General features: G+C 40.2%; 1 protein-coding gene across 1 annotated transcript in view; it reads right to left on the bottom strand.

Annotated features, from left to right (window-relative positions):
• Nucleotides 1-23,570, bottom strand: part of LOC126109867 (unconventional myosin-Ib) — a 458,138-nt gene that overhangs the window by 25,066 nt on the left and 409,502 nt on the right. Inside the window, exons 23-24 of the mRNA XM_049914933.1 lie at nucleotides 16,042-16,194; nucleotides 9,220-9,401 (exon numbers count right to left, since the gene is read on the bottom strand). Coding sequence (XP_049770890.1) covers nucleotides 9,220-9,401; nucleotides 16,042-16,194 — 335 coding nt within the window. The remainder of the gene's footprint in view (nucleotides 1-9,219; nucleotides 9,402-16,041; nucleotides 16,195-23,570) is intronic.

The raw sequence follows: 23,570 nt of genomic DNA, 5'->3' as shown, positions 1-23,570 counted from the left end.
CAGGACCAGCTCTACAAGATAAATTTATGAGAGACCATAGTATCCAGAAGAGCAAACAAAATTTAATCTACTGAAATCTAGGCACACAACACAATCTGTTACTTGGTAGCATTTTATTCTGCTTTTTGGGTAGTGAAACCACTGCTCATTGATCCTGTATACAGAAAAATGCTCTGAACTCCTCAAGCAATCTAATGTCCTTGTTGCTCACAGATCAATCTTAACTGGCAGCAATCCCTGTAGTCTCCAAGTCCCAAAAGCATCTGAAGTGATTATCTGAGGACGGAGGAAACCAGTCGACATTAACAAAAATCACCGCATTTGTATACTCACAGGCTCTTGACTTGTTCTCACTAAGAATCCAGCCAACTATGGGAGGAACTAACACGAAAGATTCAGTGCCAGCCGGTGTGGCCGAGCGGTTCTAGGCGCTACAGTCTGGAACCGCGTGACCGCTACGGTCGCAGGTTCGAATCCTGCCTCGGGCATGGATGTGTGTGATGTCCTTATGTTAGTTAGGTTTAAGTAGTTCTAAGTTCTAGGGGACTGATGACCTCAGAAGTTAAGTCCCATAGTGCTCAGAGCCATCTGAACCATTTTGAAAGATTCAGTTATGCATACTGGCAAACTATTTTTCACTGTTTTCTAAATCACCTCCTAAGAGTCTGCATGGGAATATCTTCTGTGGAGTCAGTTTTTGGATCTGTTAGCATAATCTTATGGTGTATGATAAACTCTTTACATGTGGGTCCGGTGGCTGGTTTGAAATCACATGAAGACTTTCAAAGGCAACGAGTGACATCGAAGAATTCTTCTGAAGGCCCTTCCTATTAAACTGAACAATTCTGTGGTGCCATGAAGTTGTGGGCTTTGATTCAAATGAACAAACAATTAATTCTTGTTGAACTACAATCTGGAATTCCAAATCATCAATCAGCAATTTTGCTACGAAGCTGGACTGACTTCCAGCATCCAGCACACATTGAGTTGTCAGCTTAGTCCTCTAAGCCCTGAGATGCATACTTTTGCTGTCTGAAGGTATGTGAATCCATGGGGAGCAACAGCTATTTTTCCCATGGAGGTAATGTTGGTTTGGGCTATAGGAATCTTAATATCCTTTCCTTCATCACAAATGGACTTCTGGTGCAGGTCTCAATTTTTAGCACTCCGAGCCTTTTCCTTCTTCTTGCAACATGAAACTAAATGCCCACATTCAAGCCAAACAAAACATCTGTTTGCACATTTCAATTTATCTATTCAATCACTGACATGTATTATCTTCGTACAGTCCTGCACACAATGGCCATGAGATTCACAAAAGACCCAGAATAGTTCTTGAACTATAGTATCTTTCTGGGTTGGTCTTTTAGATTTCCCATGCATGTGGAGTGCGGCAGTGGTGGGGGAGTCCTAGAGGTAGTAGAAATATCACCATGTATTCTGTGTGGTAAGTGCCTCATCCTGTTCTGCACTCATAAACTCCATCAGCTGCAAAATATCCCCTTTGAATACTTCTGTATTCTTGGTGTGAATTATCAAGTGGTGGCAAACGTCATTGAGAAAAGCACACAGAATTTTCGGCATGAGGACTCGCCCATATCCGTTCACGTTTTCCCCAAGAGCCCGGAGAGCTTGAATACTTCACTGGCATTCAATGAGTGGTGAATTGAGTTCCTCTGGGGTGGCAACTGAATGGATTTTATGACTTCTTAATAATCTAGGTGGATCTGATTTATCCAATCCTTGTTGCCATAATGAGATTGGAGAATCCTCTTCATTTCTGCAGATGTCTCAGCCGCCACTGCAATACCTTGTACTAAATGTTTTGGCAAACCTGAAAGATAGCTGCAAAGAAATACTGCTCCCAGAACTGTGCCCATTTCTCCAGATCACCTGAAAAGGGCTCAAGTTTGATTGTCAGAAGTCTTACTGCAGTTGAAGAAAAGACAGTAATGTGGGGGTGTAAAAAATGTTTCAATTTGGTGCACATTCTGCAACCAGTTTCTCTATTTCATGTGACATTTGAGAAATAGCACATTTTGCGGATTCTATATAATCTTCACATTTTTTTAATGTCTACCTTGTACTCACTATCATCATCTAATGGGTCATGGACCTCCCCCCCCCCCCCCCTCCCATCTAGTTTGGTGAGCTGGTCCAACATGTCTTGTGGTTTCTCTTTACAGTATTTGTCATCTGCGAGTTCCACAGTGTGTGTAAACTTTTCAACTTCTGCGATGAAGCGCATAATGTTCATTCTTTCTCTCATGTGTTTCCTCTTCGGGCCATGTAATTGTGCTTCTGAACTGTTATCTGTCATATCCAGTCCATCACATTATTCATTAAGGTATGGCAGTGTTGGCTCACAATCAGCAATTCCTGAATGAGTGATATCTGAAGATCGCTAGTCTGTGTGGTAGAACAAACAGCTGTCCTTTGGCTGCACAAGTTACATATGTATTCACAGTAGCATTCCAGAACAGTGCATATTACCATAATGAGCCAAAGAAAGGTTTGATTTAAACAGCAATGGAAACCCAAACAACATATGTTATCTCACTTATAAACTGAGAATCAAAAAATACTGCCATAGAGCTTGCACAGTATATATTACAATGTTGCAGTTGTACTTACCTGCGTTGTCCAGTTCACTCTTAGTTCTGTCCCTTTCTTCCCAGCTCACTCCTCCTGGGTTTCGGCACCATAAACTGTTGTGTTGTGAAAATATAGTAATGACAGAGTGTACTATTAACAAGTGTATTTCTCATCACAGAATTACATATATCAACAAAAATCAACAAATCAGAGATATTCCTCCAAAGAATAAACAGACAGTCTGTCACTTGTAGTAGGTATCTCATTCTGTAACAGTTGGATTGGACATGCTTACAATCAAGACTCTGCTCTTCTTCCGTAGCCCAATGGTCACCTGACATAACTCTGTGATTTTGTCTTACGGGATTACGTCAACGGTCATATGCTCCTCCCTTCACTGACACTTAAACCGGGAGAATTGCAAGGAAAGATAGTTAATGCAGTTGCTGATACTGACTGTGAGATGTTGGGACTTGTATGGCATGAAATTGACTATTATATTGAAATCTGCTATGTCCCAAATGGCATCAAAACGCAGCATTTGTAATGTGAGCTAAAAACTTGGAGAGATGCTCTACCCACTGATGTGTGTGTCTCTTCTGTACATCTTCTAGTTTTTGCACAATCGTCTATATCATCTTCTGGAACCCTAGAAGTAGTTACAAATAACCCTGTATTTTTGTACAGTGTCACCCCTCTACAGGTCTTAAACACCCTGTTGTTTCCTTTCTGGAAGACAGGGACAATTATTTCTTCCTTACAGTCTTCTGGGGAGATGTGTACAATGTAACAATGTCACAAGATGAATAAATAACTCAATCAACAAATCAATAGAAGGGCAGAGTACAATACTACAAACCCATACAGAAACTTTTTTTTATTCAGTTTAAATCTCCTGTACTTGGAAATTGATGGCATATGGACCACCTACTGCATGCTCAAAGAAAGGTGATGGGAGATTAATTACAAGATATAAAGAGATAAGCTAAGCTAAGTTGTTGAAATATTGTGACAAGACAAACATAAAAGCTTACACAAAAGGGAAAAGCGTGATGTTGTTACTCCTTCAGGCAATGCTGCTAGAGAACAAAATCTAAGCTGTTGCACACTCTCGGTAAGTTCAAAGACTGAGCAGCAACTCATTTTCAGTTTTTAAAATAAGTAAAGAACCAAAGTAAAGTCAAAATGTGCTGCTTACTACATATGGCTTCAATGTTCCGAGATACGACACTGTCGTCAAGCAGTGTTTGCGAGTCCAGTACGAAGAAAGGACTCAGAAGGTGGCCGCCTATCTCATGGCAAGGGAATAGGGAAACTGCAAATGATGACTGAAGATCACCTTCACATTTCTACTGAGTCATTAATGAGGGAGATGGGCAGCAGTTAACAATCAGTGACAATAATCACTGACGAGCTTCCCAGTATGTCAGAGGTCTATACGTGGTGGGTACCCCAGATAAAACATGGCCAAAAGGAAGTAGAAGGCAAAATGTTACATCCTTGCCAGCCTGATTCCAATAAACTTCTTTTAAACCTGATCACCAGAGATTAAAGTTAAATGTATTGTTATTATCCTGAGGCCAGACAGCAGATCAAACATTGGAGATACTCAGCACTGACACCATCAAAAAAGGATGACACAAAAGTCATCAGGAAAGGTTGTATTGAGTGCTTTTTTTATTTTTTTTATTTTTTTATTTTCATGGGGTGCTATTGACACATTATGCTTGTATGTGCTAGACAATTACTGGACAATATTACAATCATTTGATGAGATAGCAGAATGCTGATGAGGAAAACTGTCAGGAAGTTTGTTTCCTGCACAACAATGCACCAAAATATTCCTCAACATAACTGGCATTCATTTTTTCATTGTGCTACATATATCACATCAGGAATGTGGAACAAAGTTATAAATTAACAAAAGAAAAATAAATCATAGAAACTTTATCTGTAAAGTGTATTAACTGCCACTGTACTGCTTATGCTAATTAAATTCAATAAAGTAAATAAGAAACAAAGCTATCACTATGTCGGAAGTTGTTGCTGTCTCAATTCAGTAACTGGCCATTTATCTCCTATTACTAGCTTAACAATTTTTCTTGATGATATTGGTATTATGCAGCTTTTGGATGTAAAATTTTGTGTTGGCCTCCATATTCCCTCCATTTGACACACAGTGAGTTCGTCTTGTTTTCTCGAAACAAACTGGGTGGTAGGCAGTTTAAGGGCACAATGAGTTGCAGGAAAGGTGTAGAAGTTCTTTAGTTTTTTAATGTGAGCAGCCACCTGGTCATTAATTTGTGAATATGCGGAGAGGGACTAATTGACACACTTCATTGTTACCACAATAATACCAATGGTATGACTGTCCTTTAATTGGTGAAGAATGAAAAACGTAAAGAACACACAAGTCAGTTCAGTAGAATGACCAACATACAGTGTGACCCAGAGGAAATAGTAAATTTTCAATTGATCTCCTCACTAAGACATAGATGTGCTCGTGTAATCTAGCACCTCTAATCAGACCCACATGGTGTGGCGTTCAGTTCAATATGGAATGTTCACCAGTGCTGGTGCATACTGAGGCAGTGGAGGAGTTCTGTCATATGCAGACCATTGCAGCTGTCCAACGTGCAATGTGCTGTGGAAGAGACCGCCATTACCATGTTCCAGACTGGAGGTCAATATCCTGATGGATAACACAGTAACTCATGATGGGTTCTGTAACCGATGTGAAGCATAAGGGATCTGAAATGACAGTTTGAGCATCAGAAAATATCTGACAAATTTGTGCAGCTCTGCAATGAAGCCCACAGTTATTTGTCCATGGCCATTTCAGAACATCAAAAATATGTCACATGTATTTACAGAGGATTGTGAAAGTATAAAGTGAGTAGGGGGAATTTCTGCACAACATTACTGGACAGAATTGACAAGGCTGGCACATTTCTGAAAATTCTTGTGATGTCTGATGAGACAAACCTTCATCCCCGAATAGGTTTGTCAATAAATAAAACTTTGGATATTACTCAGACAATAGCCTACAGATCATTTGAAAAAATGCCCAGGGTGGCACAAATGCCATTGTCGAGTGTATTATTCGAGAGTCCACTGGAAACATAAACGACAGTGGTTGGCCAGTGAGTGTCAGTTCTGAGCATTATGGGGCCATGATTAATAACTTTTTCATTCCAGAGCTGCAAGGAGATTGCTGTCTAAAAACAACACTCAGCAACATGGAGCTAAAGCCCGTAGGGCCTGAAGTTCAGTGACAGCACAAAGGTGCCACTTGGCATTTTGACTACTCTCACGATTCGGCGATATTCCACTGCTGGTGAGATCATATCTTTCAGTCTCTGGTTTTTGTCTGTGGAGTTATCTCAAGATCAAAGTTTTTTCACAGTGACTCTACAATACTGATGAGCTGAAATCCACAAGGCAGGAAGAGATGACACTATTCAAATGAGAACGTAGTGAGGAGCTTCTGCAAACACCTTCAGCAATGTATTGCCAATGAGGAAGACATTTGTATGAAGCACTTATTAAGAAATAAACTTCTACGAGGGGGAGTTGGAAAATAAGTTTCCCCTGTTAACTGTGGGCAGAGTTGTGTGATATGGGTGAAAGACGACACGGCAGGCGAACACCCACGTGCAAGACACCGATACACTATTGGGTAGAGGTCAACCGTGACCAAACAGATGGCGGAGGCCAGCCGCTTGGTCTTTTCCCAGAGTTTTGGAGAGAAGGTGGATTTTGGAGTCATGGTCAAAGGCGGAAGTCAGAGCTGTTATCCGCTATGAATGGACACATGGAGTATCAGGCACAGAAATTCATAACCGCCTTGTTGAGGTGAATGGGTCAGGTGTGATGTCGAGGCAAATGGTGCGGAGATGGTGCCAGCAATTCAGTGATGGATGTTAGAAAGCGCAGGACATTTCGAGACCTGGGCGGACACGCACGGCCACTACAGATGCAAATGTCAGTAAGGTGGATGACACGATTAAAGCAAACTGGCAGATCACTATCGATGGAGTAGCGGCAGAACTTGAAATCGGACACGAGCGAGCTCACATGATCATCCATGGCATTCTTTGATACATGATGGGTGCCCCACCAACTGACCCCGACACACATGGAACAATGCAAGGCGTTCAGGGTGGAGCAACTCATGCGTTACCATGTATCTAGCAATGACCTTCTGTTTCAGATTGTGACGGCGGAATAAATGTGGGTCCACCATTACACGCCCGAATCGAAGGCCGCAAAGTGGAAACATCCGTCATCACCTTTCTGAAAGAAGTTCAAAAGCACTCTGTCTGCAGGTAAAGTGCTACTCACCATTTTCTAGGCCACCAAAGGAGTTTTGCTGCTGGACTTTCTGAAGGATGCTGTGCAGTACTGTGCCATTCTGTCAATTTGAAACAGATTATTCGGAAAAAGCGGCCTGGTCTTCTCAGATCTGGCAGTCTGCTGTTGAATGATAATGCGAGACCACACACGGTGACAGCAACTCAAAACCATATTGCAGTTCTCGGTTGGGAGTGCGTACACCATCTACCTTACAGTCCTGATCTTGCACCAAGTGACTTCCATCAGTTTCCTGCTTTGTAGAAGACTCTTGGCGGAAGGTGCTTTGGCAGCAATGCTGATGTCAAACAAGCAGTTCAATGCTTCTTCCCTATGCAATGCTCTGATTTTTTCCTGGAAGGCTTTTTGAAGCTTATAAAGTCATATGACAAATGTTTTAATGTACTTGGGAATTATATAGAAAAATAAAAATATGTCTTATCTTTAATGCATCATTCTCCTTTTTTTTCCTTTCACACACAACTCTGATCACAGTTGACAGGCGAAACTTATTTTCCAACTCCTGCACGTATTTCGCTTTTCAGTAAACGTAATGTGTGTAGAAAAGTTATCTGTAAGTTAACTGTATTATGAAATGAACAGATCACTACCCACCGCAAATATGTCTTGTTGGGCTGCAGAGAGCCACAATGAAAAGACTGTTACACATTAGCTTTTTGCCAAAGCCCTGTTCAGAAAGGAAAAGAGAAAACAGACACATTGACACAAGCAAGCACACTTCACACACAAGTGATTGCTATCTCTGGCACTGCCTCCAATACAGCTGGCCACTCAGGGATGGCTTATCTGCATTTACAAGAACTCTCTTCCCGGTATGCTGAGGGCCTCATAAAGCCCTTCACAGACGGGCACTTTCCCCCAGATCTAATCAGCAAACACAATTCCCATGCCATATCCCCACACACCCCCAGTCCTCCCACCAACCCTACAAAGGAGAGCCCCTTTTGTCACTTAATACCAACCCGGACCGGAACAACTGAACCACATCCTTTGTCAAGGCATTGATGATTATCTACCATCATTCCCTGAAATGAGGGACATTCTACCCAAGATCCTTCCTGCCCATAGTTGTTCTGTCACCCACCCAACCTCTGCATCATCCTAGTCCATCCCCATGCCACCCAATGCCAACCCAGGTGCAAGACCTGCTCAATCCACCCACCCAGCAGTTCCTATTCTAGTCCTTTCAGAGGCTCATGCTACCCCATCAGAGGCTGGACCACCTGAGAAAGCAGCCATGTCACATACCAATTCTGCTGCAGTCATTGCACAGCTATTCATACTGGCATGACTACGAACCAGCTGTCCGCCAAGATGAATGGCCTCTGCCAAATTGTGGCTAACAGCAAAGTGTAGCACCCTGTGATACAACATGCAGCTGAACATAACATCCTTGATTTCAATGGCTGCTTCACAACCCGGGCCATATGGACCCTCAGATCCACCATAGTCTTTCCTGAACTGCACAGATGGGATTTATCCTTACAATACATTATCTGCTCTCGAAATCATCCTGGCCTCAATCTACAGTAATCTACCATCCCCATACCCTCCATCCAATAGTTCCTACCCCATCCGCCCACGATCTCCTGCCAATTCAAGTCACCTCATTTTCATTGTACGCTGCTCTGTTTTGCCACCTAGTCTCTGAATGCCCCCACACATGCCCTGTTATCCCTCCCCATTCCCATTCCCATTCCTGTACTGGATTGCTGCTTCTCTTGACACAATATGGTACATTCTGGCTGGAGCAGCAGGAGGTAGAGGTCATGTGTGCAAAAGTGTGCTTGCTTGTGTGAATGTGTATGTGTTTCTCTTTCCCTTTCTGAAGGAGGCTCTGACCGAAAGCTCAATGTGTAACAGTCTTTTCATTATGCCTGTCTGCAACTCAACATGTCATCTTCACGGTGAGTAGCAATCTTCCTTTTCATAAAGATATTGACATTCTAACCTGGACTTTTTGTTATCCGTAAGTTATATTAGTGTAAATATACAGCAAACCTCATAATAAACTATTTCCGCTGTGGCACCCTGTACATGGAGTAATAAAGTAATTCAGTGAATACTGAATACAATCTACCAACCACTTTGCAATGGCTATATGTAGAATGATACAGAAATTTAGACGACTGAGAAAGGGAGAGAGAGAAAATGGGGGTGGGGCTGTAGGTATCAGGTGCACATATATTTCTGATGTACATGGCACAAGTAAATGTCACTGCCTTGCAAATTTCAGGGAATGATACTCACTCAGTACTGATGTTGACCTCAGGCGGTTTCCCGACAGCATTCTGGATGACGAGGAATAGCTTTGTCACAATTTCGATGACATGGCCTGTCTGGAAGATGAAGTCACCTTTCTTCTTCCCGAGGTCACTCTGAAACAGGCATCCTGGGATGTTCTGGTGGCTCGCATCAGAACTGGGGCTCAACTGTAACAGGAACCAACAGGGGCTGCGCTGCTACACTACGCTACTCTACAGGACACTACAGCAGGTAATACGTGTTCGAGAGGCTTGTTACAGAGATCACCAGTACCAAATATTTCTACATTTGCTCCAAATACTTCAGTACCTGCAACAATAGGGGGGGGGGGGGGGGGAGAATCTACACACAAAATGTTAAACGCACAAGCTAAACTAAGATACACTGTCATCATCAACCACTAAATTCTGGCTAATTTGTAAGTAAAAATTGGGCATTGACTATATGTGGTTGACAAAAAGCTTTAATAGGAACAACGGTAAATGGAAAAATACAGCAATCAGAGAGTTTATTGTATGTTACATTCAATTCCTGTCCAGTGAATCTTTTCTTACAGTTCTCTTATGTTTCAGTGAAAGGGGCAATCTAAGTAGCATACTTCATTTGCCACAAAAACACAGTTCTGAACAGAGAATGGCCCCCTAGGCACATCACATGTTACTCTCATATTATTAACAATGAAATCCAAATAAGGGGAATTAGAATTTAGCAAAGTATAAAACCTTGCAAGGGAAATTGCAACTAGAAGCAGGGCACGTGTCCAGTTGCATTAGAATTAGTACAACCCCGGCTCTGTAAAGAATTGAACACCCATGTATAAAACAGCTCATGTGTTAAATGTTTGATATTAAAGCTACAAATGCAAAAAAGTTTACATAAGGTCTGAAATTATGTTGACAGTTTTCTGGAAGTTTCTAAGTGCTCTCATTATCAAAAAGTATTTGAGTGTATTCTCGATAATTTGTGTGCCATTTTAAACGAAAAATAGTTTTTCACACATCTCAATGTTTGTAATGTCATATCTCCTAAAGTATGTGTCACATAATAGTACAATTTTGCAGGTATACTCAGTAATATAAGTGGATACTGTGTAAAATGTGTTGTGAATACTGTTAGTTGTGATAAATTAAAATGCTGCGCCTTGTGCAGCAGTTTTACTGCATTAACAGTGAAAATATGTTGAGTGATAAACTTTTTTCTTTCACCATTCTGCAGGCGTGTCAGCAAGAAAAAGTTTTGTAAAGGTTTGAACTTATATGTGAAGTTTGTTGCAAGTCACTTAAGTGCTCTCACTCTCAAGTACTACACGAATGTAGTTTGGGTATTTGCATGCCATGAGTTACACTGTCTCAAGACATAAACATAGGTTCTAACTGTAATACAGGGTGTCAGAAAAGACTTTCCCTGATTACATAAATTGATATCTCAGGCTAGAAGTAAGATACAAATATGAAACTTGTGTCAAATTGTTTACAACTATCAAATTTTTTTTTTAAGCCTGGTATGAGAGGTTCAAGAACACAGGATTGGTTGCTGACCTTCCGAGTTCTGGTCGACCAAGAACCTCAGCAGACAGTGTGGAAGCTGTAAGGCAGTCTTTTCTGCAAAGTCCGAAGAAATCGGTGCGCAGGGCCTCACGTGAATTACAGATACCAAAAAGCTCTCTCCATGACATTTTACACAAACATTTATTGTTTCGTGCATACAAAGTGCAAATTGTTCAGGCCTTGTTGCCCAATGACAGTACACGTCGATATGACTTTGCGGTCGAAATGCTATCATGTATTGAGGACGATGATGGTTATCTCATTCAAATTGCCTTTTCCGACAAGGTGACCTTTTTTGTCAGTGGAGTAGTGAATCACCATAATGTGTGAATTTGGGGTTCACTACCCCCTGGCGAGGTCATGGAGTGCACCAGAGGCAGTCCAAAGGTGAATGTTTGGTGCGTGCTATTGCATGATCGAATTATCGGGCCATTCTTCTTTGCTGAGGCTACCATCACATCTGCAGTGTATCTGGACATGTCGCATCTGTATGCTGTTCCACAGCTGCTTCAATATCACCCCAATGTCTTGTTTCAGCAAGACGGTGCACCACTTCATTGGGGTTTGGACGTCTGTGCCTATCTCGATATGACCTTTCCTGGGCAATGGATTGGTCATGATGGGCCAACAGTTTTGGTCTACCAAACACGTGTAGCAGATCTTGAAACCCTGCAGGCAACGGATAACCACAGTCATTGAATTGATCCCTCCAGTGATGTTGACTAATGTGTGGACAGAAATTGAATATCATCTAGATGTGCTACGTGCTACCAAGGGTGCTCATGTGGAAGTTTACTGATGTGTGAAAAAAACTTTGATAGTTCGTAAACAATTAGACACCAGTTTCATATTTGTATCTTACTACCAACCAACCTCTTCTTCTAGTCAAGTTGTGCCACAAATTTCTCTTCTCCCCAATTCTATTCAATACCTCCTCATTAGTTATGTGATCTACCCATATAATCTTCAGCACTCTTCTGTAGCACCACATTTCAAAAGCTTCTATTCTCTTCTTGTCCAAACTATTTATCATCCATGTTTCACTTCCATACATGGCTACGCTTCATACAAATACTTTCAGAAATGACCTCCTGACACTTAAATCTATACACAATGTTAACAAATTTCTCTTCTTCAGAAACGCTTTCCTTGCCATTGCCAGTCTACATTTTATATCCTCTATACTTCAACCATCATCAGTTATTTTGCTCCCCAAATAGCAAAACTCATTTACTACTTTAAGTGTTTCATTTCCTAATCTAATTCCCTCAGCATCACCTGAGTTAACTCGACTACATTCCATTATCCTCATTTTGCTTTTGTTGATATTCATTTTATATCCTCCTTTCAAGAAACTGTCCATTTCTTTCAACTGCTCTTCCAGGTCCTTTGCTGTCTCTGACAGAACTACAATGTCGTTGGCAAACCTCAAAGTTTTTATTTCTTCTCCATGGATTTTAATTCCTACTCCAAATTTTTCTTTTGTTTCCTTTACTGCTTGCTCAATATACAGATTGAATAACATCGGGGAGAGGCTACAACCCTGTCTCACTCCCTTCCCAACCATTGCTTCCCTTTCATGCCCCTCGACTCTTATAACTGTCACCTGGTTTCTGTACAAATTGTAAATAGCCTTTTGCTCCCTGTATTTTACCCCTGCCACTTTCAGAATTTGAAAGAGAGTATTCCAGTCAACATTATAAAAAGCTTTCTCTAAAATGGCAATTGCTAGAAACGTAGGTTTGCCTTTCCTTAATCTATCTTCTAAGATTAGTCATAGGGTCAGTATTTCCTCACGTGTTCCAACATTTCTGCGGAATCCAAACTGATCTTCCCTGAGGTTGGCTTCTACCAGTTTTTCCATTCGTCTGTAAAGAATTCGCGTTATTATTTTGCAGCTGTGACTTATTAAACTGATTGTTCGGTAATTTTCACATCTGTCAACACCTGCTTTCTTTGGTATTGGAATTATTATATTCTTCTTGAAGTGTGGGGGTATTTCACCTGTCTCATACATCTTTCTCACCAGATGGTAGAGTTTTGTCAGGGCTGGCTCTCCCAAGGCTATCAGTAGTTCTAATGGAATGTTGTCTACTCCTGGGGCCTTGTGCTCTGTCAAACTCTTCACGCGGTATCATATCTCCCATTGCATCTTCATCTACATACTCTTCCATTTCCATAATATTGTCCTCAAGAACACTGCCCTTGTATAGACCCTCTATATACTCCTTCCACCTTTTTCCTTTCCCTTCTTTGCTTAGAACTGGGTTTCCATCTGAGTTCTTGATATTCATACAAGTGGTTCTCTTTTCTCCAAAGGTCTCTTTAATTTCCCTGTAGGCAGTATCTATCTTACCCCTAGTGATATATGCCTCTACATCCTTACATTTGTCCTTTAGCCGTCCCTGCTTAGCCGTTTTGCATTCCCTGTCGATCTTATTTTTGAGACGTTTGTATTCCTTTTTGTCTGCTTCATGTACTGCATTTTTATATTTTCTCCTTTCATCAATTAAATTCAATATATTTTCTGTTACCCAAGGATTTCTACTAGCCCTCGGATTTTTACCTACTTGATCCTCTGCTGCCTTCACTATTTCTTCTCTCAAAGCTACCCATTCTTCTTCTACCTTATTTCTTGGCCCCATTGTTGTCAGTCATTCCCTAATGCTCTCTCTGAAACTCTCTACAACCTCTGGTTCTGTCAGCTTATCCAGGTTGCATCTCCTTAAATTCCCACCTTTTTGCAGTTTCTTCAGTTTTAATCTGCAGTTCATGACCAGTAGATTGTGGACAGAGTCCACTTCTGCGCCTGGAAATGTCTTACAATTTAAAACCTGCTTCCTAAATCTCAGTCTTACCATCCCTTATTAATTTATTTAGTATATATCTCTCAACTGCAATCAATACTATTTCTTTGAATTTAAACCACACCTGTTCTACACTCACATTACGAGGATTTGAAAGAGTGGAGACTGTCTCTTAGGAAAGTCTTGAGCAAATTTTTGTCGGTTTTTATTTTATTTTATTTTATTATTATGTTTTTTTAAAGATGTATTTTGTGTTTTTTCTGGTGGGTTTGGATGTTATGGTGAAAATAGTTCCAAAATTAGCCAATTTTTCCTTTCACTAGCCATTGTTTGTGTAAACACTTTACTCATGCCATTGGCTTATTTACCTGTCGAGTATGGGAGCTTATGGACTGAACACTGGTTCAAGAGATGGAGAGTCTTGGTACCTGTATTGCTGAGAGCTGTGAAACCATACAAAATACTCCACGGATACATCAGTTCACCCAGGATTCAATGTTACAGTGGACTGATTAATGTGTCAATGATAATGGAGAGCATTACGAACACTGCATGTATGAAATAGATTACTGCTGTAGGCTGGTACATTCTGTTCTTGGGTGTTTTTCATAATTGATGTACTATGAGTTGCAACATACAAAATACAACATTTCTGGAGCCATGTACATATACTACATTTTCTTCTTACATGTGTAAGAAATGTGTCTTTAAATTCTGGCTGTACTTTTGGTTACATTCTGTATATTGTGTGTGCAAGTTCCTAACACTGCCAATATCACACGGTGTAAAGAGTACAACAAATATTGTATCAAAGCTATAAATCAAACTCTTGTTATGTCTGAAAAATATTTGGGCCCTTATTTACAACAAATGAACAAAGGGAGCAGAAAACTGAAACACAAATGAATTACAGGGTTTATGCATAGAGTCTTGTTACTACAACATTCTATCAAAATGTGGAAAAACAGTTTATGCATGAAACTTACAACTAACTAGATGGTTACACAAATGAGCAATACATGTTAAACCAACAGCTATAGTTCACAGCAGGTTGACTTCATCATCATTTATGCAATCACAATAGTTCACAGAAACAACATAAATAAAGGAGCCATCTTCCCACAAATAATATGATATGTAGCTCAGTTTCTGTTGTACTTGGAAATGATATTTAACTACTCATCTTATTAAAATATACAAAAAGGAAATGGCCTTCTAAATATCAGTCTTTAAATAAGAACAAAAATGTCATCCAAAAACTATATTTGCTAAGAAAGAGTGAACCATAAACACCGAGTCTCAAGTTTCTGGAGGAAAGTCTTTTTCAGTTTAACTTTACACTAATTTTCTCTTTTAGGACTGATTTACAGCAATTTCCCATTTCTTGTAATGTAATTGTTGCTGATAATGGAAAAATTTAACAAGAGAGCAATGCTTGCAATAACCTGGTTTTGCCACACCTCACTACTGATCGAATGTCAGTATGTGATTCAGCAACATCAGTGCCAGAAAATACCTGTACCATGTAACACATTGCCTAGAATACAACTGAGTTTGACTGGGGGGCCTTCTTGAAGAATACACAGTACAGGGATTTAGATTAGGTTACCCTAGACACAAGATCAAGCCATAATACAACAATAATCAGAGAACATAATTTAATAGCAGAAAGTCAACTGTGAAGTCACAATTTAGCATATAGTTGCAGGAAATGAAGATACACACGACCAGAAAGTCAGCCATGAAGGAAATGTGGCCATACTGGAGAAACCATCAGTTTCCGGATCTATATTTATTGGGATTGTTTGGTTCTATCATTATTCCCTACTCACTCCTTTCATTTTTGCCCATAGTAGTCGAACACCCTGTATATAGTTAAGTAGTCCGTGTTCAGTATTTGAAGAGTAATGTTTATAGTGTCAGTCAGTTTGCTCTGTCATCTGTGTCATTATGAACAGCCACTTGTTTGTGTAATTTGCGCATTACTGACCTATTCTGTAATAACTGAGAATTTTCTTTCAGGCAGTATCTCATCTGCATTGTGACCAGTAGCAACAAATATGCGTAAATGGAAAATCACCCTTGTCAGTGTATCCTCAAATTATTTCAGAATTTCTTACATCACATAGCAGTCATCAAAAGGACATTTACAGAAAAAGAAGATGTATGAGCCATCGGACAGATCAGTAATGTTACAGCACGTGTGTAAATAAAAATACTTTCAAAATTCTGATTGAAGAGCTGATTGAACTACTATGTTAATAGCACACAGCTGGCTCTAAAATGTAGTATGTAGTCAATGTGGTTTGATACTGCTAAACTGTTTCCTCAGCTCATTTTCTGCTACAAAATTATGCCCTTTCCTGAATAAAGTGCAGTTTAAATTATGGCTATTATGCATCCATTTCCATCTTGAGCTTCAGTTGAGAAATGCACAGCCAGTTATTACTCACTGCTCGCACGTGGAAGACTGCCACATCATCGATGTAGGGACTCAGGGACAGCCGGTAGATCTCAGCGGCAGGCACTCGGTACTTAATCTGTAGCGTCCGCTGGTCTAGAATCAGCATTGAGCTCGTCGACAGCACAAACAGGATTGGCACAAACTGCAAATTTTATAGCACATTGGTTACTATCTGGCTTGTAATAATTTAGAAATTGCAAGTCATACCTTCTACAAAGAATTAACTGCACATAAGATAATGTGAAATAAAGAAAAATAGGATTATTATCAGTACATTTGATATATATATGGTCACAACAGGCCCTTGAGTATGTACATTATGAATTAATAATTATGAGTCTCTATGCATCAGAACTTTATTGTATAAGTTGGTAACTGTAGATATGGGATAATATTTAAAAAATACATTCTTCAACTATACTGAAAATGTAACTGCCAGAGAAAATAATTATATACTAAAATTGTACCTTGCAGAAGCCAAAGACATCTTCTCTGAGACCAATAATAATTTAGTAGAATCCCATATCTGGGAGCAGTATGCAAAAAAAAGGTAATGTATGAGATCTAAAAACACAATTTCAGTGTATTTTACTTCTTCAGATATAGTAGTAAACTCGGCATAAGGAAAACCTGTGGTAAATAAATATAATGAAGTGGGTATATACTGCATTATGTGCAGTGATTGCCCTAAGAAATATAATGTGCAAACCAGTAGATCATTTTGCAAAATATTTCAGGAACACCTTAACTTAAATAATCCCTAACCTGCATTACCAACACACTTACACAACGCAGGGCACAGCATCACGATCCCTTTAGAAAATATTCTGGATATATTACAGGAAGCAGAAATTTTTAAATATAAAAAAGAAAATGCGCAGTTCACATTGAATGATCAATTAGGATGTCCGCCTCCGGTAGCTGAGTGGTCAGCGCGACAGAATGTCAATCCTAAAGGCCCGGGTTCGATTCCTGGCTCGGTCAGAGATTTTCTCCGCTCAGGGACTGGGTGTTGTGTTGTCCTAATCATCATCATTTAATCCCCATTGACGCGCAAGTCACCAAAGTGGTGTCAAATCAAAAGACTTGCACGGGGGCCCTAGTCACATGACATTTATTTATTTATCAATCAGGATTAAAGCACCATAGCATTCTGGCTAGCTTTGATTGTTTATATGATTAAGTATTAATATGTAATAAAATTCAATACTAGTTTTGCTTGTAGAGGTAGTGACTCAGCACATCTAGTCATGAGTAAATGGCATCACACTGTCCACACAGAAAGTTTCCATTCCATCTTAGTCACTTGTCCGGGCCACTTCTACTCTTCCAAACACTGGGCTGCCCTGCTGTCGCCTACCTAGTGATTTATATTGTTCCCTGACTTATCATGTTAGGAGTGACAATTTTTTATTGCCAATCTGGCCTTTTAAAAGATTCTTAGTGTTCTCTCACTATAAAACACTTTTTTTTCTTCTAGATGCAGCAGTTTTAAAACATGGTTCTGTAACTACATGACCCATCCACCAGTAGTTTTTATGAAAATAATTGATCATGTCATTGACAGGTAAACACAAAAAAGAAAGAATAATTGTCTGCTTTTGGACCATTTCTCAGATTAGAGTACAAATACACACAGTAAACACACATGCATTCACACGTGCATGCCCACACACACAGACACAAACACAAACACACACACCTATGCCCTTACATGGCACTGGCTGGACACACAATGCATTTTGGCAGGTGGAATAGGTTGGGATGGAGGTTGTGTCAGGTGAGACGGTTAGAAGGAGAGAGAGGTTGGGGTGGGTGGCTAGCAGCTTGGAGGCAGGCCTGCCAGTTTCACAGCTAGGAATGTGGGAGGGAGTGGTGGCAGGTGCAGGGTCCGGAGCCGTTGGGGGGAGGCTGCCCATGCTGAAGATGGCATTGGGACAATACTTGGGAGGAGGTGATAGGATGGAGAAAGGAGAACTATTTGGTATTGGGTATGGGGCCAATGGGATAGCGGAGATTGAGGCAAGGACGGTTTCAGGAGTGTAGGATGTGTTGCAAAGATAACTCGCATCTGCATAGTTCAGAGATTCTGGCAGTGGAGGGGAGTATCCACGTGGCCCAGGTAGGGAAGCAGCCATTGAAATTGAGCGTGTTATGCTCAGCTCCATATTGTGGCACTGCGTGATCAACTTTGTTCTCAGCAACAGTTTGGCGATGGCCATTCAACCTGGTGGACAGCTGGTTAGTAGTCAGACCAATATAAAAAGCTGTGTGGTTATCACAGCAGATTTGTTATACGACATGGCTTGTTTCATAGGTTGTCTGGCCTCTGGCCTGTCACAAGACTGGACTAGGAGGTAATGGATAGGTGGAGGGCACACGTTTTGCACCTGGTGCTTCTGAAGGGATATGATCCTTGCAGCAAGGGATTGGGAGTGGGTGTGACATAGGGATAGTCAAGGATGTTAAGTAGTTTGGGTGGGGGATGGAACACCACTTTAGGAAGGGTGGGAAGGATATTCAAGGTATGATGATTGATAATCAAAACCCTGATGAAGGGTACAGTTCAGCTGTCCCAGTCCAGGGTGGTATTGGATGATGAGGTGGGGTGCTCCTTTGTAGCTGATTCTTATGGGGGTAGGGGGATTAGGGGTGTGTGGGGAAGATACTATAAATCTGTTGGCCGATTCAATTTAGGGGGTACCGTATTAACTCGAATCTAAGCCGCACTTTTTTTTCCGCTTTCTATAATCCACAAAACCGCCTGCGGCTTAGAATCGAGTGCAAAGTAAACGAAAGTTCTGAAAAATGTTGGCAGGTGCCGCCACAACTAACTTCTGCCGTCGAATATATGTAGTTCTGCCATTGAATATATGTACCTCTACACAAAAAAAGAAAGAAAGAAAGGTGTAAGACGAGCTTTTCTCTCTGCCCCGAGTTTCCGTATTGTTCATCTTAGCAGCATTTCAATGTACTACAAAAATCTGACTGGCAAGACTGTTGGGGTGTTGTCAATATTGCCAACTATATGTTCTGAAATTTTTCCTACCTGTGAGAAGAGATGGTTGCTAATAGAAACTTTTATGAATTGTGAATCACATGCAGTATTCACTTCACCATAAGAATAATATGAATATAAACATTTTTCCATGTATTCTTTCGTGTTTGCTGCTATCTCATTTAAATCCCGTCTGCCTAATAAATTACGAAACTAGAGTGAGACAACAGAAAACGTGGAAGAATATACATATCATGTCATGTTTATATTCGTATTATTCTTATGCCTAATAGTGATAGTCAGAAATGAAGCACGGCAATTGACTAGATTTTTAAATCTAAGATGACTCTAATTTCTGTGCAAAATGTAATGTAGTAAAGAGGTGTCTGCAAGATTTTCAAACGGAGAAAAATTTTCGCTACGCTCTCGTTCAGAACAGCTATCATATGCAGTCTATTATTTGGTTCTTCTTGATCATTATTAAAGAAAGCAGCAGTGTAAGTAACAACAAATAACATTCTCTTGCCATTGTTTCACTAATGAGACGATTCCTCTCTCTTTTTTAAAATTGTAAGCAGCGGTAGCGTGCACAAAAGCAAACCATGCCGCGAGCGCCGTCAGGTCGTAAACACTCATGATCAGAATGCAACAAACAATGCACGACACAGTACAGTAACGCATTTTCAACTAAGAGTGACGTAAACACCTGTAACAAAGAGAACGGTACCTATCAGATCAAAGAAAAATAAGCAATCAATTCAACCCAGACGGAGCACGTGAAAAAGGAAGGGTACCCGTATAAATACAGAGGGAGTGCCTGATGCATAGCAATGGCTACCTGGTAAAGCTTAACTGCTAAGCTTACGACTCGAACCAAACTACTGTAGCTGTATCGTCATTCATTTGACCTAAATTGTGTCTCACATTACAATGGACCAACTTTGTTTCGATTTGGATGTGCGGCCTAAAACTGTTCTCTCCCCTCGAATTTTGAGTCTCAAATTTCAAGTGCGGCTTAGATTTGAGAAAATTTTTTTTCCTTGATTTCGAGTCTCATTTTTCAGGGGTGGCTTAGATTCGAGTGCGGCTTAGATTCGAGTAAATATGGTAGTCCCTGTCTGTGAAGACCTTCATGAGATCTTCAGCATAGACCCCATGCCTTTCCATCCTCCCTCCCACATTTCTAGCCAGCTCCAAAAAAGGCAAGCAGCCCCCCAATCAAAAAAAGTTATAGCAATGATCTTTAGGATGCAAAGGGAATCATACTCACAGGATTCTTAGAGAAAGAAAAACCTACCACTAGACAATTCTACAGTGAGATATTGGACCACTTCAGCTAGGAGTTGAAGAGAACATGGCACCTTCTGGAGAAGAAAAAAGTGCTGTACCACCATGAAAGTATGTCAGCACATTCATCTGAAGCTGTCAAGACAGAGACATATTTTAGAGAGCTTGACAATTCATCCTTTTTTTGTAGGGATTAAAAATAGCTGGCTCTCTGAGGAAAGTGTATATCATCTAATAAACACTGAAAAACAAATAATTATTTTAAAGAAAAAAAAAAAAAAAGAACGCATGTCTTGATTCTTAACACAGGTACTTACTAAAGCATCCTCATACTCCTAAAATGTTGTTACATTACTGTTTACATTCTCTGTCTGTCTGTATCTTCTCCCATTTAAATACTGTCTTTACGCAATTATAAGACAAGGTTTTTTGCCAAATTTGTCGGTAAAAAAATACAGCCTCTTCTTATATTAATTTATTGAACTATTGCTGCTGAGGTTAACATTTTTACATAGTTTAATAGAGTATATAGGGGTTGTATTTCATTTCCAGATCAAACTTTGGATAATGAAGTTACGTACAGATGGATTCTGAAGAACTCGGAAGGGCAGGACTGGGCAAATGATACTCACGTTCAGATAGGTTCAAGATTTTCCAGTAGACTGATCTGCTCAATACAGTATCGACGTTGCTCGAACGATCACGTGACATTTGAATTGGGGGGTGCTAGTGCAAGGGAAAAGCGAGAAACTATGAACTAGTCACTACAACAATCTAATGCTCTGCTTAAAATTTGACAATTTTGTGACACACTGGAGGAAATAGCACTAAATTCTATAATTTTACAAACTGATGTTGCATTTAAACAGGTTTGCAATAAATCTTCTTATACATGTATGGGTATCTTGTACAAACGTTAATGCTGCCTTTTAAGGAAAGGTAATATTCAAAAGTTGAAATGTTGTCCTTCATAAAATATTGCTTGATTCCAAACCAAGACTAATATTTTATTTGATTATGAGAGACTATAATGGTTTAGTAAGTGGTTGCAAATGAGAAATCTGTCACTATTCATGTATTAGAATACCAGATAAAAATATTACCAGCTTTTAATCAACTTTAACATATGACAGTGACATTCGGATGACACAATAAGGAAAATTAATCCAGACTCAAAGTCTAACAAATGAAATCATTCACACAAAGCTGACTGTAATTGTTGTGAGAATAAATTACAACCGCAGGACCCATTGTGAAGACAGTAGCAACAGACATTCAGTAGATCATGGGGTGAGTGTAAGTTTGAGAATATCACTGAATTGCGATTGTAATCTTTTATTTATGTATTAGTTGCTGTTGTTACAAATGACCTGCACCCTAGAAGATATCACAGTCCATGTTTCACAGTTGCTCAATTGCAGCACTATGAAAGGGTTGGCAGGGGATAGTGATACTAGCTTGGCCAAGAAGTAGATGAGGAGGGGAATAGTGAGCCAGCAGCAAATTACATCATGTTTTCACCATGGGAATATATACTGTGTACTTCAGTTTTGTATGAGCATCTACCATGTTTAAGCTGCAGTTTGCCTGAATCTAGTCAGAATTGAACTGACTTTAAAACTGGACAAATACTGCACAATAGTATTCATTTTTGGAGGAGATGGTAAAGTCTAGATAGGGGCTAATGGTGTACTTATGTGTTTGTACTACAATGTCGTCAGTGCTCACTGTGATGTATGACAGGATCTGAACAGGGTGTGTCAGCTGCTGGTTCCACACAGCCAGTGAGAGAGCAGTGGGCAAACAATATGTTTTGGAGCAAGTGACATTGTAACATTCTCACATCAGTATAGAAATGAAATATGATATGTATTCGGGTAAAAACATATTATGTTCTCAGGTCACATGGTAACTACAGCCTAAGAAATTTTAACATATTCAGAAGAAGTAGCCAAATATTTGTGAGATATAAGTGATTAGTGACACCACAGACAACAGGGTTAAAAAAACAGTCTGCAAATTAAAGTAAACCATTTCCTTTTGTTTATTTTATTATTCCTTGTTTTATCAAAATGTAGGGACCAACAAATTGCATCAATTTAGAATAGATATAATGTTAAATTTTCAGGCAGATACTTTATATCAATACAATATTTTGTAATTTTGATTCGTAAGAATATGTTAACAACAAATTTTTCTCAAGAAGAATTTTGAAAATAAAAAGGGGGGAGGGGGATCATCTTACACTCAGGTAATTACAATAAGTCATTTCTACTACTTAAATCAAACAATGGAAGATCCAGGATGGAATCTAACAATATTGAGAGGGAAAGTTGCTACTCACCACATAGTGGAGATGCTGAGTCAAGATAGGCACAACAAAAAGATTCACACAATTGACAGTGTGGTTTCAGTTGTCTGAGACTGCAGATATGTGTGCAAGTTGCGTGCGTGTGTGTGTGTGTGTGTGTGTGTGTGTGTGTGTGTGTGTGTGTGTGTGTGTCTGTCTATTGATGCCAAAGACCTTAATGGTCGAAAGCTATAATTGTGTCAATCTTTTTGTTGTGCCTATCATCCCATGAACCATGGACCTTGCCATTGGTGGGGAGGCTTGCGTGCCTCAGCGATACAGATGGCCGTACCGTAGGTGCAACCACAACGGAGGGGTATCTGTTGAGAGGCCAGACAAACATGTGGTTCCTGAAGAGGGGCAGCAGCCTTTTCAGTAGTTGCAGGGGCAACAGTCTGGATGATTGACTGATCTGGCCTTGTAACATTAACCAAAACGGCCTTGCTGTGCTGGTACTGCGAACGGCTGAAAGCAAGGGGAAACTACGGCCGTAATTTTTCCCGAGGACATGCAGCTCTACTGTATGATTAAATGATGATGGCGTCCTCTTGGGTAAAATATTCCGGAGGTAAAATAGTCCCCCATTCGGATCTCCGGGCGGGGACTACTCAGGAGGACGTCGTTATCAGGAGAAAGAAAACTGGCGTTCTACGGATCGGAGCGTGGAATGTCAGATCCCTTAATCGGGCAGGTAGGTTAGAAAATTTAAAAAGGGAAATGGATAGGGTAAAGTTAGATATAGTGGGAATTAGTGAAGTTCGGTGGCAGGAGGAACAAGACTTCTGGTCAGGTGATTACAGGGTTATGAACACAAAGTCAAATAGGGGTAATGCAGGAGTAGGTTTAATAATGAATAGGAAAATAGGAATGCGGGGAAGCTACT

This window comes from Schistocerca cancellata, chromosome 12 (assembly GCF_023864275.1).
Source record: "Schistocerca cancellata isolate TAMUIC-IGC-003103 chromosome 12, iqSchCanc2.1, whole genome shotgun sequence".
In the NCBI taxonomy this organism is placed as follows: Eukaryota; Metazoa; Arthropoda; class Insecta; order Orthoptera; family Acrididae; genus Schistocerca; species Schistocerca cancellata.
The sequence above is the reverse complement of the archived record's forward strand: the minus strand, read 5'-3'. Positions and strand labels throughout refer to the sequence as shown.